Below are 15304 nucleotides of genomic sequence, written 5' to 3' on the forward strand. Positions count from 1 at the left end.
GTAAAATTTAAATTTTATATTAAATACATTAATATTTTATTTGAAAGTTCATAAGTAATTTGAGAAGTAAACAATTATATGTTAACTTATAAAATACATGTATTACCTGTCACTACAATAAAAAAAATGATCAAAAGCTTTAGAAAGTATTAGATTAATTTAATTTTAAGCTTTAAAAATATTTTCAGGGAAAAAAACAAAGCGATTTTTAATAAAATTAAAAAAAAATCTCCAATAGAACAAGAAAAACTAACAATAATACCCCAATGTATATATCTAATAAATTTGTATTGTGATTTAAATGAAGTTTGAATTTTATTAAGTGGTCCATAAGCTATAAAAGACCTTAAGATATTCTACCATGCCATTTCTTTTATTCACACAGGGAAAAAAATAATTTTGAATTTGATGCAAAATAAATTAAGTGAATTTAAAATATACCTAAACATCAAGGAATAAAGCGGGATTCTGCTCATGGCAGCCAATCATCCTACCCCTGTGAGTCACAAATAAGTTGAGGCCTGGTTTTACGAAGGTCATGCATAAATCTACGTTTACCGGAAGTATCAATAACGAAAACTGACGTATTCGGAGAAGGAACCCAGGGATTTCAAACATTTTAAGATAGTATTTAATGACTTCCTTTCTCTTCACCCCTTTCTTCAACACTGAGCACAGTCTATATATTGAAATACAGAAATGGCGTGTTTTGTACTATTGTGAAGAGAACGACCTATTGATTTTGGGCATCTTTTCTTGCGATCAAACTGATTCAAAATTGGTGAATCTCTATAATTTTTATGACAAGATCATCATGTACAAAATTTCGTTTGTGTCTAAATCATTGGATTTTTCAGTTATCGGTTTCTTCATCGACAGACGTTTTAACCCTTTGACAAATTGAAATAAAAAAAGTTTTAGAATGATTTTTTTTTATTCCACCGTAATTTTATTGATCTATTCCCTTCCATTATCATGTACATGTACTTCCATTATCGTGTACACATGCAGAAGGATTTCGTGCAAACGGATTTCTTTTGCAGTTTGGAGAAATATGCACCTTTTTGCATCCATTTCTCTCTATGCACCCTGAATAAGATTTTCAGGGTTGGGATCCCCCATTAAATCATTATCTGTATCATATCAATTCAAAGATTTACGAGTTTCTTTCTCGGCCTGGGGTGTTTTAGCCACCAACTGCGGACCCCTTTTACAAAATTAAAAACTGTACCTCTGAAACCTCAGCAATGTTTATATATTCTTAAAACCCATCTTTTACCTAAGCTGTTTCATCTTCTGTTTTGAGCTCCGCTTAGACCGGAACATAGCGAAGATCAATACTCAAAACCAAGCTTTCGATGGGCGATTGCCCCTAGTGCCTATCTATATGCAGCAATTTCGGACGGTGGGCTTGGGGTTTCTTGTCTCCGTGTTTCGGTCCCCGTTTGGTGTCTCACGAGTCTTGGCCGAATTTCAGCCGCCATGGACCCGGGATGTTGACCAGGGACTATTTGAACGGGTTTTGAGATCGAGTCGAACGCTTTCTATTAGCCAACAATGTTAAGAAACATTTTGCCCGATCAGCTATATCGGTGGGTTGACGGACTCACCTTTCCGAGCAGTAGCTTGGTGGCTCGTCAGAACGACTGGATAAATCCTCATAATAAATTTTTATCAGGTAGACTTTATCAACCTTGTCAAAACACGAATAAATTGTTTGCCTATTAAATAAAGGTAAGCTGGGGGGATCGACCTACAAAAGAAAAACTTTTCAGAATTAGCTGTAATAAAAAAGAAACATTGAACCAAATCTTGCAGGTCTACCCTAGAACTCACAGTAAGAGAATTGACCGACATAACGCCACTGTGTTAACGCGTTATATAAAGCAATCCCTGTAAGGATGAGGCTACAGTCTGTGTGTGAGAAGTCCATCTTAATGATTTCACTTGGCAGAAGATTTGATCACCATTAGGGGTGCATCGCCCTAACCCTGGATTGTCATGTGGTGGGTGAGTCGGTCCATTTGGAGAGAGGAAACCAGAGGAAAATATCCTATTGCAGAGACAATGACCAACTACTCGCTCAGGTTAAAAATCTACACCATGTATCAAAGCCCTGGCGGTCACGCTGACTCTCCGTGGATGCTGCTCTCTCCGAATGCATCAACGATTTGGTCCATAAAGAGAAAATTATCAGCCAACGAGATGTTCCGCCATTATCCATCAGAGTAATCATCGGAACTTTTGAATGTTTTACGCAAACAGAACAACCTTCCACTCGTCGTGAATTCTAGTGCGTCAGGTACCCTTCCGGTGGCGAAATCCTGGCATTCCTCGCCAAACAAGAGCAGAACCCATTCTTTGGACATTCTGAATTATAAAATTGCTTTAAAAAATTAATTTTACAAATAATTTATTGATAGTTGTGTTCTTTGTATCGGGATCGCCCCCATTATGCCAATAACTGTATGGTTTTATTATCAAAGTCTACATTTATAGTGAATTTTGAATTAACTGCATCAGTGAGCTATTAATCTGTGTATTCTTGACACAATTTCAATAAATGGAATCTGATATATTGTCTAAATTGTAGATTCAACTGATGAAAAAAAGTTTTAAAAGTATATTTTATTCACAAATAATGCACAGTTGTCCTAGAAATAAAGTAAAAATATTTCCACTGGTTATTATTAAAAAAATGAATTATTAGTAAAATACATTTTAATTTCATAATAAGTCTGACATAATTATAAAAACATAAAAAATGTACTGGTTGACACTGAAAATGGAAGTATTATTCATATACATGAAATATAACAAACTGATTTTTTTTTTTTTTATGAATATTTGTTACTGCAAATTGAGAAATTCCATTTTACGACAATACTTGTCAGTTTTTTATTTGCATATATACAGGTGCATGCTATATACTTTTTCCCTTTATGCTATGATGTGTTTAGCACAAAAAGTTCAAATCTCCTAAAATTTTTTTAATGAAATTAAATACATATGAAAATGTATATTGGAGTTTCCCTGTTGCAAGAGTTCATAAAATTATCTTCATGGTGATCATGTGAAGGTTAAATTCCAGATGCCCTCTCACACTTTTGCACTCTTATATCAAGTATGATTCACAATACTGAAGTTAGTTAACAGTAATTTGTTAATAATTATTGTAAAAGATATATAATTGCAATAACATTTTCTATAACTGTTAGGAATTATAACTACTCATAACTATACTTTTCAGTTTTCTAAGCTCAAAAGGAATTCTCACACTCGCATATGAAATCCCTCTTATTACTTTTTGGAGATAATGAGTTAAACCATTAAGTATCTGTATACATTTCAACTTTGCCATTATTTATTTATTTTTTTAATTTTAGAAATGTTTAACTATTTTATTAAAGATAAATTCGTTTTACAAATAATTTATTACTTAATATTTATAAATGCTTATAATAAAGTGTTTTAAATTAATTTTAAGATTGAAATTGATGGACAGATATTTGTATAAAGATTATATTTTTTTTCTACAAAAAAAAAAAAAACCCTGACAATTTTATTTTTTTATTATTAGTATTGATAGAAAAGAAATAATGAAATATTATTCGATAAATATGAGACCTGCGATATTAAATTTTACAATACAGATTAATGTGTTGATGCTCTACAGGTGAGGCCATTTGATTTAGACTACCAAACTTGACAGATATATATTGGAGAGTGGAAATTTGCATTTCAAAGCAATATCTGAATTAAAATTTAAGCAAAATATTGACAATTTTTGACACTATTAATAGCACAATGGTTTTTCACCATTTTAAAAATCGAAAAATACTCTTCAGTAATACTTATTTTTCAGTATAAATTTTTTCCAAAAACTTTATTTTTGTTACATACAATCATGATGCGAAAAATGCATTACTTTACAATGGATAGAAATTGAAGCTACAATTTCAACTATAAAGAATCACTCAATGGCAAAAGAAGATATTTATCTTCTTCCTTTATAAATTCAATAAACAAATTGTCAATATTCTCATAACAGCGAGCCATCTGATTTACAAATGCTTGCTTCAGATCATCTCTAGCTCCTTTGTTAACTCCACGAGTAACAGCTCGCTGTTTACTTGCCTGAAACGTGGGAGTTGACAAAATTTCCAAATTCACACCACCTCCAACAGGTGTAGCCAAGTATGATATCTCTTCAAGAATATCAACATTAATTATATAGTTAAAGAATTTTGGAAAGCAAAAACTTTTTGCTTTCTTTATCGTCTCAATTATCCGATTTAACAATTCATACTCATGCTCCATATCATACTGCATCAACACTAGCATGTATCCTAATGCAATATCTTTATATGTATCATCTATGTTATCTTTACATTTGTACAATTTTAAAAGCATAGAAATAGTATATTGCAAAATTTCTTTGTTATTATAACCCATGAAATACAAGAATCTTGCTGGACATCGCCCAATAGCAGATTTAGGTGAAGCAGTGGTACTATGTGGCAAGCTTAAGACGACGTCAAATAAAATCTGAAGGCAATGTTTGAACTCTCCAAGAAAATAGTAACAGCTTGCAACCTGTAGAGAGGATTTATTCTTTGTGCTTAAATCGCCTGTAGTTCCTTGTACTCGACTCAAATGCTCAATTGCATCACGGTGAGCTCGTCCATACATCAGCATGTTGATAAAAAACTCTTGAAATATTGGCCAGTTTTCTAGTTGTATGTTTTTACTCAAATTCTGAAATTCCTTTAAAAAATGCTGGTGCCGATGCAGCATTTCCCAGCATTCCACAACTGTGACAAATGAAGGTATGAGCATGTTGGAAACTTCTGGTGGAGCAGATTTGCTTACAACAATGTACCTGTCAATAAAGAAAATTTAGAATTTCAAATAAAAAATAATTAATAAAATATTTGATGCTAGTTTCTAAATAAAATAGACCATAAAAAATATTAAATTAAAATAAATCTTACACATTTTCATGAAACAATATTATTTAATAAACTGCTAAAGAAAAAAAATTCTGTAATTTAAAAAAAAAAATTTCTTGCTATGCATTATACAATAGTTGTACCACTAAGGTGTTTAGATTGCACTCTCCTTATGAGATTAAGTTGGATAACTTAATCAAATTTCTTTTGAACCCTCCGATTCCTAATCAATTTGTATATTGTTTTAATTTCCTCCTTTAATGTGCAAAAGTCAGACCGATTACATTTGAGGGAAGATAAGAATTAGTAGTTAAATAGAGGATATTTTTTATTCTTTAATTATTTAAAAGAAGGAGGGTTAAACACACTCATTGTTCTTTACTCAAATCTCATATTTAAGATTCGTCAGGTTTATAATCTTAAAATTAATAGAATTATTTTAAAGTTACAATGAAGTTTTCCTTTTACTTATAATTTACAAGAACTGTCAAATTAACAGAATTTTCAATTAATGCATGAAAATAAAACAATAGAAGACTCAGACACAATTTAGATTTTTCCTTAAAATAATCTTACATAAGAAATATTAAGAATATAGTGGCACTCCATTCAATTATTATACTTCAAAAAAAATTTTCATAAAGAAGTTTCTAATTAAATTTGTTAAAATCTTGAAGCATATTTTTTGTAAATAACTTTTTAAATAATCAGAAATTTGTGCCAAATGCACAAAACAGACAAAATGTGAAATTCTTTATATTCAAGTTACCTAAATGTACAACTTATAATAAATTTATAATATCAATTTTGAACTTCGAATTTCATTTTTGGTAATTTTTCTGACAACAAATAATGACAAAAAAAAGTTGGCTCTTTTATTTTGCATACTCCAATGGTAATATAGACATAATTAATAAGTTGACGCTTTAATATGTGGTATGATTTGGCCAACTTCATCAACTTTTCTCAGAGTCCAAGATATACTGTAAACCACTCAGCTGGAAAAAAAAACTTACAGAATATTTATAAAGGACATATTATAAATTATGTAATTTGGTATGAACAAGAGTGATGTAACTAAATTTCAAATATACAGAAAGTACTGTGCTGTAAGAATCTGACAAGATTTCAAATGACACATAACATTAATGAATATCTACGCAGATGCATTTCTCAAGTGTTTTCACTAGTAAGGCAGCATATATTTGTATTTCAAATTTTACAAAGGCATCTAACCTTTTGATTTTTTTTAGCATCACAAAGAGTAATTGTCATGCTTAACTTATCTCACAGGATTTAAATAATGTGAATTGCTACATTTACATTTTCTTTGCTAACAACTGAATTAAGTATGATCAGCAATATATTTTGATGTGGACAATGATTTTTTTTTCACTTAACCCCTTAAGTGAATTAGAAATAACCATATATATATATATATCACTTAAATGTGATGTTTTTATAGTTATCTAATTGAATTAACATGAGTTTTTCAAAATAAGTATTTGGATTGGTTCTATTAAGAACACAAAGTCATGCATAATCTATAAACATAAAAACATGATTTTTTATGCTTATAGATTATGCATGACTTTTTAATCAAATTAAAATTTTAATAAATGACATTAATTTTGGCTTATATGTTTAATATTCATATAATAATTTATACACAGATAGAGCTCTGATACCACAGTTAAAGGGTTAAAAGGCAATGGAAAAAGTTAATTAAAGAAAGAAAATAGTTCATGGAATATAAGAAATAATAAATTATTAAAAAATTAAGAAATAATAAACTCTTTAATAAATTATTCCTAAATCTTTACAAATAGACTCTTGAGAAAAATTTTATTATTTTAAAACTTCTCTAACTTCTAAACATGTATTTTCATGAGAATTAATGTCGAGTTAATAAAAATAAAAGATTTTACTCCTACTCCAAACACATTAGTTTTGAATTTATGTTAATATAAACATTTTAAAAAACTAGAGAAAGACACATTTCACACATCTGGAAATTATAAAGAATTAAAAAAAGAAGTATTTATACAATACCCTCTTTCTGTACGCTTAAATTCAGGTCCTAAAGTTTTGGGACAATTTTCTTGGGGAGAAGAAATTCCTTCCATAAGGAAATAATTAAATGGTCCAACACCTGGACCTGATTGATTCTTGGTGTGAATGAGCCTTCCAAAACTATACAAATAATAAAAAAATGTCACAACCAAACAGAAATATGCTTCTTCAAAGCCGGACATTTCTTCACGTCTATGCTTCTCGCTGCTCAGACATGCCAAAGTTTTGTTCTTTCTTTTCAAAAGAGATAATAATTGTTGCAAGCTTGATTCACTGAAGTTTGAAACAAACATCTCCGGATAATTCCATCGATATCGAAGAGCAACAGTTTCCAACAATTTGAATAAAGGTTTCCAGCCTTCATCAGGATTATTCTCAGACTGGGCTATGACCTCCTTTCGAATTGCTGCTTCCTGTGCAGTAGGAAAAGTAAACATACAGCTTACATAAAATTCAACAGCTTTCTGTAAAAGTTGAAATATAATCTTAAATTTATAATCAAACTGTGATACACGAAGTATAAGAGGCAATGCATCACAAACTAACATTTTACGAAATTGATTTATAGGAATATGAATACCAGGGTGATCTTCAGCAGATAATAATGTGTCAATAATATTGGTGCCATGGTTGAGTAGTCTAGAATGAGGCATTCGTTTTAAGAATAACAATGTTAGCTCACAATGTTCCTCAATAGTCTGTGCATTTCTTGTCACAACAAGCATTACTTCATATTTTATCTCTTCGGGAAGTAGTTCAAAAATCTGTTTTAAAAAATTATCAGAGTCTGAACATAAAACTTTAGCTATGTTCCTCAGTTCCTTTATTAGGTTAACTTCCTTGGGAAACTTTTTTATTAAGTCACTCAAACATGCTGCACTCTCATTTAAATTTTTTTCTTCACATTCCATTTTATAACACTGAAATAAGACAGCAAAGCTTTGAGGATATGCTGATTTTGAAAATATCATCCAGCATTTTGCAGCAGCTGGATCTGTTTTCAGAGTGTTCAAGATCTGGTTGATTAAGAACTCCTCGTCAGGATTCATCTTGTTTTTTTAATGAAAAAACACCTATAATTGAAAATGATTTATTACAGCAAATAATTAAGTAGTATCTAGATATTTTACAAAAAAAAAAAAAAAATCTTTAAAAACTTTATAATTATTTTAAACAGTTTGGAATCTAATATATGATGAATACTTTTTTCTAAAGTACTTGGAATTATGATTCAAAATAGAAAATAATTTAAACACCAAAAAGTTTCAGAGACAAACACCACAGTAAAAATACTAATCATGAAACAAACTTTAAAATAATATATCACTTGCGAATTTCAGATTCAAAACAGATTTTAGGTACCCATTTGCAAATAAAATATTATATATTTAAATTGAAACTCTCATAATAATTGCAATTTTCCCATTGATGTGTAGATTTTTTTGATGATAAAAAAATCAAATGGTTCTAACATCTAATTTTTTGTATAATTTAGATGTTAAAAAATATATTAGATAGACATGATTTGTTTAAAATTACATACATTAATTAACTTTAAAAATAGTTTGCTTCCAGTATATACAAATAATTAATTACAGAATGAAATAATGTATATTTTTATGTTTGCAGAATTTATTTATGAAGTACACTAAGCAGTTACACAGAAAGAAATTCAAGGACTTATAAAATTTCTATAATCCCTTACTTTTACTCTTTCTACTTAGATATTTTTAATGTAGGGGAAATGATTCCACAAATTCAATATTTAATTAATAAGAATTCCAAACAAAACATAAAAATCATTTTATTCTGAAATTTATATATAAAAAATAATTTATATGACAAACATGAGAACTCAAATCATTTATCCATGAGCTACGAGTAGCATTGTCCTCCGAGTCAGAGGCCCCAGACACAAAAAGTCAGGTTTTCCATAAGTAAATAAATAAAAATAATAATAGGTTATCATTGTGTGAGTATTATTTCTTAATGCAGAAAATCCATTTATATCAATGTGTATATTGCTTATTGTTCTAACATTCAACAAACAAAAATTCTTATATAGATTTTTTAAAAAAGAACAGATACAGCATTAATTACATATACAAATGTATAAATATATTATAAATAAATTTTCACAATGAGTTCTGTTGTAATAAGAATTTTTATTCCACAAACAGGCCACATATTCCATATTATTTCATTTCACCTTTCTGTCATTTTCTTCTGGTAAAAATGGCAAGGGTATGCGGGCACAGGAAATACATTTGACTAGGTTTCATAATCATGCATTATTCTTTGATTACTACTAGCTTCTAGCTTATCAAACTTTGGATGGCTGTGAGATGTTTGATACTCTTTAAGAATAACAAAATTCTAAGAATATTATGCACATTCTTAAATGTACTAAACATGCTGCTATGAGGGAAAAGTATATTTAATAAAAAACATAACATTATCAAAAATAATAAATAACTCATTAATTTAATATAAGAAATGCAATAAACAAACAAGAGACTTATTAAAGTTTTAGATAAGGTATACTTGTTCAGTTCAATTAGTGGATTAGCCTCAAAAAATTTTCTAAAAAAAATCTTTTATAATTTCTGAACATTATTTCAACATGAAAGACAAAAAAAATATTTTTCTTCCTTCCTTGACAATTTTCAATTAAAAAAATCCAGTTATAATGTTTTCAAATCAGTGGGTTTTATAATTAAAAGGCAGACCAGGATTACAAATAAAAGCTTTCATTACAGTACTCATTTTATATTCATAAATGTATAAAATAAACATAAATAAATATTTCAATTTTATTCATTAAAATATATGATTCATCTGTTAGTTTAATATTTATCTTCAGTTCTCAAATATAAAGAAATATTTGCATGTTTAAGCAAAAAGAAAAAAAAAATTATTTTCAATTTGCATGATATTAATTTTTTATACATTCTAATCAGCTAAATATACAAATTATTTTTTAAAATTCTAAATACTTGAAATTTCTCAGATGTCAAGATAATAATCTGATTTTTTTCCCTCATCATCATATTACTTCTAAGTTATACATAAAGAATTGGAGACAGACAATTCAGAATCATAGGTAAATAACACACTAAACCAATTAGAGGAAATTAATAAAATCACTAAAATATTTTCTGTAATTAATTTTGATACAAAGAAATTAATTAGATTAGTATCATAAAGTTATAATTTAATAATGAGTTTATAAAATTTTATCACTGCTAATATGCCACAATTGATAAGTAATGATAAAAAAATCAGATCAACATCAAATTAAGGATAGTGGCATATAAAGTTTGAATTTTGTTTAAGATCTTTACAATCAAATTTTCCCTAAGCCTAGTTAATTTAGTAGCTATTAATTTAATTAATTTTTGAATAACTTTTGATACACTTATTACTTATTTTGATACTTATTTGACTTAGTTCCTACTTACAATTTTCCTAACATTTCAACCCAATTTGAATGTAAAATATTTTGAACTTAATTATATCTACAGATTAGTGGCTAAAATTTGGTCCATTTAATTTTTTTTAACACTAATGGTTTTCTAAAAATAATTAAGGTGAATAAACTACAAAATCTATCATAATCTTTACTTATAGGTAGGAAAACAATTCTGTATATTTTTTCAAGGTAGTTTAAAACGCCTTTATTTATTAAAGCATTCTGATAAAATTGATGGTTCTGTTTGAACACAAACTTACTAATTAGAATAAAATATTTTCAAGTTGGCTTTCTTCATTTAATTCTAATTAAGTAGCAGTTTACTAAAACTATGAATTTTTACTAAAATTCAAAATCTTATATTATAAGAAATGTATAATAAGTATGAATCCAATTATATCAAATATCATTTCAAAATCTTAACTACTGCACAAATGCTTGAAAGGATTTCAACAAAAAAAAAAAAAAAAAAAAAAAAAATACATACATATTACTTGAATATGTTTTATAGACATTTATAAAAGCAGTAAGGGATTATCGAAAATAAACTAGCATGCATTAATACATATTTTAAAGAGCAAAAATCAGATTATTAAATAGGCAATTATCTTGGGACTCTGCAATAGGCCCAATGCTTCATGACATTTTGGACTAGTTTCTGAGAAATTTATTTTGCACAGAATTGACAAAGACACTCAAGCTTATTTAAATTAAAATTGAGTGTCATGTAAATTTTGGAAAATTATTCTAACAATATTGCTAAACTGTAAATTCTATATTAATTCTATATTCTAAAAAAAATGCTTTATAATTTTAAAACAATTATATAATTAAACATTTTAAATGAATTAGTTCACTCCTAAAATTAAATGGACTTCCGACAGTATTAAATATTTTTTAGTATTTTGTATAAAATTACTTTTAATTTTTTTTTTAATGAATGACATAAGGAAAACAAATCTTTTGAAAGTGACCCGAAATTTAATGATGGGAGATGGTACGTTTTGCCGATTTAATCAAGCAAAAATGACAAAATTCAAATATTTATACAATTTAAACCTCAACTTAGGTAAGACTCCACTAATTTTCCAGCGATTGAAAGTAATCAATACGTTTTTAATGATGTATATTATGTGCCTCAATAAGGGACGGATTAAACCCTCTAAAGGACCTCTTTACTCCCCTCCCTCTTAAGTTCCAAAGTCACATACTGATACGATATTTAATTTTAAAAAAAATAGTACACAAGATATTAATGTCCAAGAAAACAAAATGTACTTAAATATGGAAGCAAGATACTGTTTTAGAACTTTAAATAAATCCGTAACAATTATAATTAAATACCAAGCAGTAAAAACTTTTTTCTACGTCGTAAAAATGAAAAGTATCTGGCCTTTTAAGAAAAACACACAACAAATGGTAGTAAATTCAATTTGAATTTTTATTCCTTTACTTGAAGAAAAGGAATAGTTTATCGTATTGTTATTTTATTGAAATTAAATTTAGTTATTCGTATAAACTAAAGTTTAGTTATTCGTATTGAAATTTTTATTCCTAAAAATGTAAATTCGTTATTTATACACTCACCCTTTTTCAATCAATTCTTCTTAGAAAAATATAATGAATTATACACAATAAAATTTAAAAACAGTGCAAATTTTGTTTACATACTCATCCGGCATTGTGAATCGCTTCACTTCCCTTCAACTCCTCAGTTCCAAATTTTTTTAAAAAAACTTTTTGACAACAAAGTTTTTAATTAATTGAAGTTGCTCGACTATAATTATAGTAACTGAAAATCTACATTGATAAGAATGAACTGAACTTTATAAAAAATGAAGAAAAAATCATCATAAACTAATGCAATACATTCTTCTACAAGTTATATCAGAAACTTCAAGATCCATTTTACTTCATGTTCAAAAATTCAAGTTGATCTGAAGACATTATCATACTTCAGAATTTCTCATCCTATTTAGCATCTAAAAATTTAAAAAAGTCTTGTGAAATTTTCTCAAAATTACTCAGAATTTTTTTCAAAATTCATCTACCTATTGTGTCTCCCTAAACGGGTTGCATATCACTATTACAAAGTGAGCATGAACTAATATGCAAACGAAAGAAAGGAATAGAAAAGTCACTATAGCAATCTTGTTCAATCTCTTAACCAGCGGTATGTTCCGGCAAATAAAAAAAAATGCAACAAATTGGTTAAAAAAAAAAACTACTTTGAAAAGTTCTTGACAGGTCAACACTTAAAATAAGCATGTATTTTCCTAAAATAGAAAAAATTCTATAACATGATACAATTTTTATATTGATACCTGGATTTATTGCCGAGTTTCAAGCACCAAAACTTTTGCGAAATGCAAAATCAAGTAGTCACCAAAATCTTTAATCTTGATTACCGCAAATACCGTTCCAACAACAATCTGCCAAATTTTCCAAAACCTCACTCCATTAGTTTCGAATGAACTTACAATAAACCATATCAGTGCACTAGTTCAAGAGAAATATAATCTTTATTTTCTAATATATCAGTGAAATCGGTGTTCATGGAATTAGACATTCCTCGAAAAGTCAACAAATGAAAGGATAGTGGGTGCATGGAATGTATGCAAATTCGTCAATACGAATTATTTTCAAAATGAAGTTTTATTCAAACTTTACTGCATGGCATATTATTTTTTTTCATTATATTTAGAACTTAATAAAAATGTAATTTTTCTTATTTAGGAACAATTTTTTTTCTTGCATCTTCATAATTCTGAATACCAGCCAATAGAGGATATCTAGCAATGCTGTTTTGTACTAATAGGAGTATTAAAGATTTTGGCTGTAATTTGATTTTGCGTTTTGTCAAGATTTCAATGCGCGTAGCTTAGCTTTAAACTAGATTTCTTAGAAAAAATGATATAGGATTTTTCCTGCTCTTTTAAAATAAGTGATTATTTCAGATGTAGATATGATAAAAACATGCCAAATAAGTATTTTTTTCCCCAATTTGTAGCATATTTATTTTATTAACCATAACTTTTCCAATAATAAGAGAGAACAGGATTGCTACAGTGTTTTATCATTCACATGCTCTCTTTTATTATCCTTTTTCGTTTTGCAAATTAGATGAAACTCGCCCTATATATGAAATGATTGGGTTGATTTTCGTTCCGTCTTTGTCTCGTGTTTTCTTTCTTTCTTCCTGCACCTCACCCTCTTCCGATAATGAATTTATCCAACTGCCGAAAGTTAAAATAATAATAATAATAATACTTTAATGCTAATTAAGGTCAAGAAAATAGTTAATATTCCAATATAAATCACCGTTTAACTCACTATTTTTTAGAAGAAAAGAAAATGAATGCATTATAATGTTGACAGCTATTAATATATTTTAGATTTTATTAGAGTATTTCTACATATAATAGTAACAAAAAAACATTTCTGTTAATCAAAATTTCTTTTCTTTCTTTATATCGAATATCGACCAAAGTCTTGTTATTGAAATGTATCTCACACGAATTAAAATTTAATGTTACGAACATGGCGTCCAAATTTGTTTAATCAAATAGGTTTCAAGGCAAATACTTAGATATGGTTAGGTTTACAAGTTTCTCAGTCATTTTATATTCCCTCATTATCTTCTTAAACTAATATCATGTTTTAGCCCAGAAACAAAGTTACCTATTATTTAATGTCACAATTTTACATTATGTTTTGACATTATATATAGTTTGTGGATAAAAGTAAATCTTAGAAAGATTGTCAGACTGAAACGGAGAGAGTATTTGATGCTGGAATTTCTCTTTTTCTAAATAAAAAATTTGCCAAGTCCTTATAATTACTATTAATAATAAGTGTAAATAACTACTAATAATAGTAATAATCGTGTTAGTAACTATGTGTCATAAATAAATCAAAATAGTCGCATATGCTATTATTATGATTTAGATTTAATCAAAGGGGAAAAATCCTCTCGGTAGGCTGGCTCCTTATCATCTAATAAATATTTTTTAATTCCTTTCAATCCTTAGATAAAAACAATGAAATATTGTACACTGAAGCAACCATCGATAATTACTTCATTTTCATCGCATGATCCAGCATTTATAAGCAAAATAAAATAATATTAAAGAAACAAATTATATAAAAATAATACACAAACAGATTTGTTTCAAATTCTAAAATATATTATTGAAAAGCTCTGGAATTTTTAAGCAAATGCCAAATGATTATATTAGCCTGGAAGACCTAAAAATTTATCTTATATATTTTAAACAAATACGAGGTACTTAATTATCGTTTGCAATTATTCTTCTTTCTATCAAATATAGAGAAAAACAATTTATAATAATAAAGAATTAAGGATTTATCGTTTGATTTTTTAAATTTATTTTGGGTGAAATATCGTCTTTCTTTCTTAATTAATTTTAAATAAAATCTTGTAATGGGGTTCAAGCGAATGTATTATCTGTTTTTTTAGCATACTTGTGTTACAAATATGTTGTCTGTTTTTAAAATAGTATACTCTCAATAATGTGGCAGATATTAAACCAAAGGGCCGCTAAAAATTAGCAAAAATTCCGGTCAAAGAAGTTCGTTTAAAATTATTTAAATTATAAAATTATAACAAAAAATTGCTTATTGCACAAAATATGAAAAATTATGCAGATAATTATCCTGCACATAATAAATATTATTAAATATAATTCAAAATCTGAGATGAGTGACGTCTTTCAAGGTAATTGATATTCGTTTAATAAATTGATGAATTATTGTTAAAAGTCAATTTCAGGACAGGAATTTTCCT

General features: G+C 27.8%; 1 protein-coding gene across 1 annotated transcript; it reads right to left on the reverse strand.

The window, feature by feature from the left end:
- Nucleotides 1–3867: 3867 nt before the first annotated feature.
- LOC129967005 (integrator complex subunit 10-like) lies at nucleotides 3868–12186 on the reverse strand. Its single transcript, XM_056081636.1, has 3 exons — nucleotides 12085–12186; nucleotides 7005–8098; nucleotides 3868–4882 (listed from the first exon to the last, which is right to left on the reverse strand). The coding sequence occupies exons 2-3, from the start codon at nucleotides 8072–8074 to the stop codon at nucleotides 3964–3966; spliced, it is 1989 nt and encodes a 662-aa protein (XP_055937611.1). The 5' UTR covers nucleotides 8075–8098; nucleotides 12085–12186; the 3' UTR covers nucleotides 3868–3963.
- Between the last annotated feature and the right edge of the window lie 3118 nt (nucleotides 12187–15304).

This window comes from Argiope bruennichi, chromosome 4 (assembly GCF_947563725.1).
Source record: "Argiope bruennichi chromosome 4, qqArgBrue1.1, whole genome shotgun sequence".
NCBI lineage: Eukaryota > Metazoa > Arthropoda > Arachnida > Araneae > Araneidae > Argiope > Argiope bruennichi.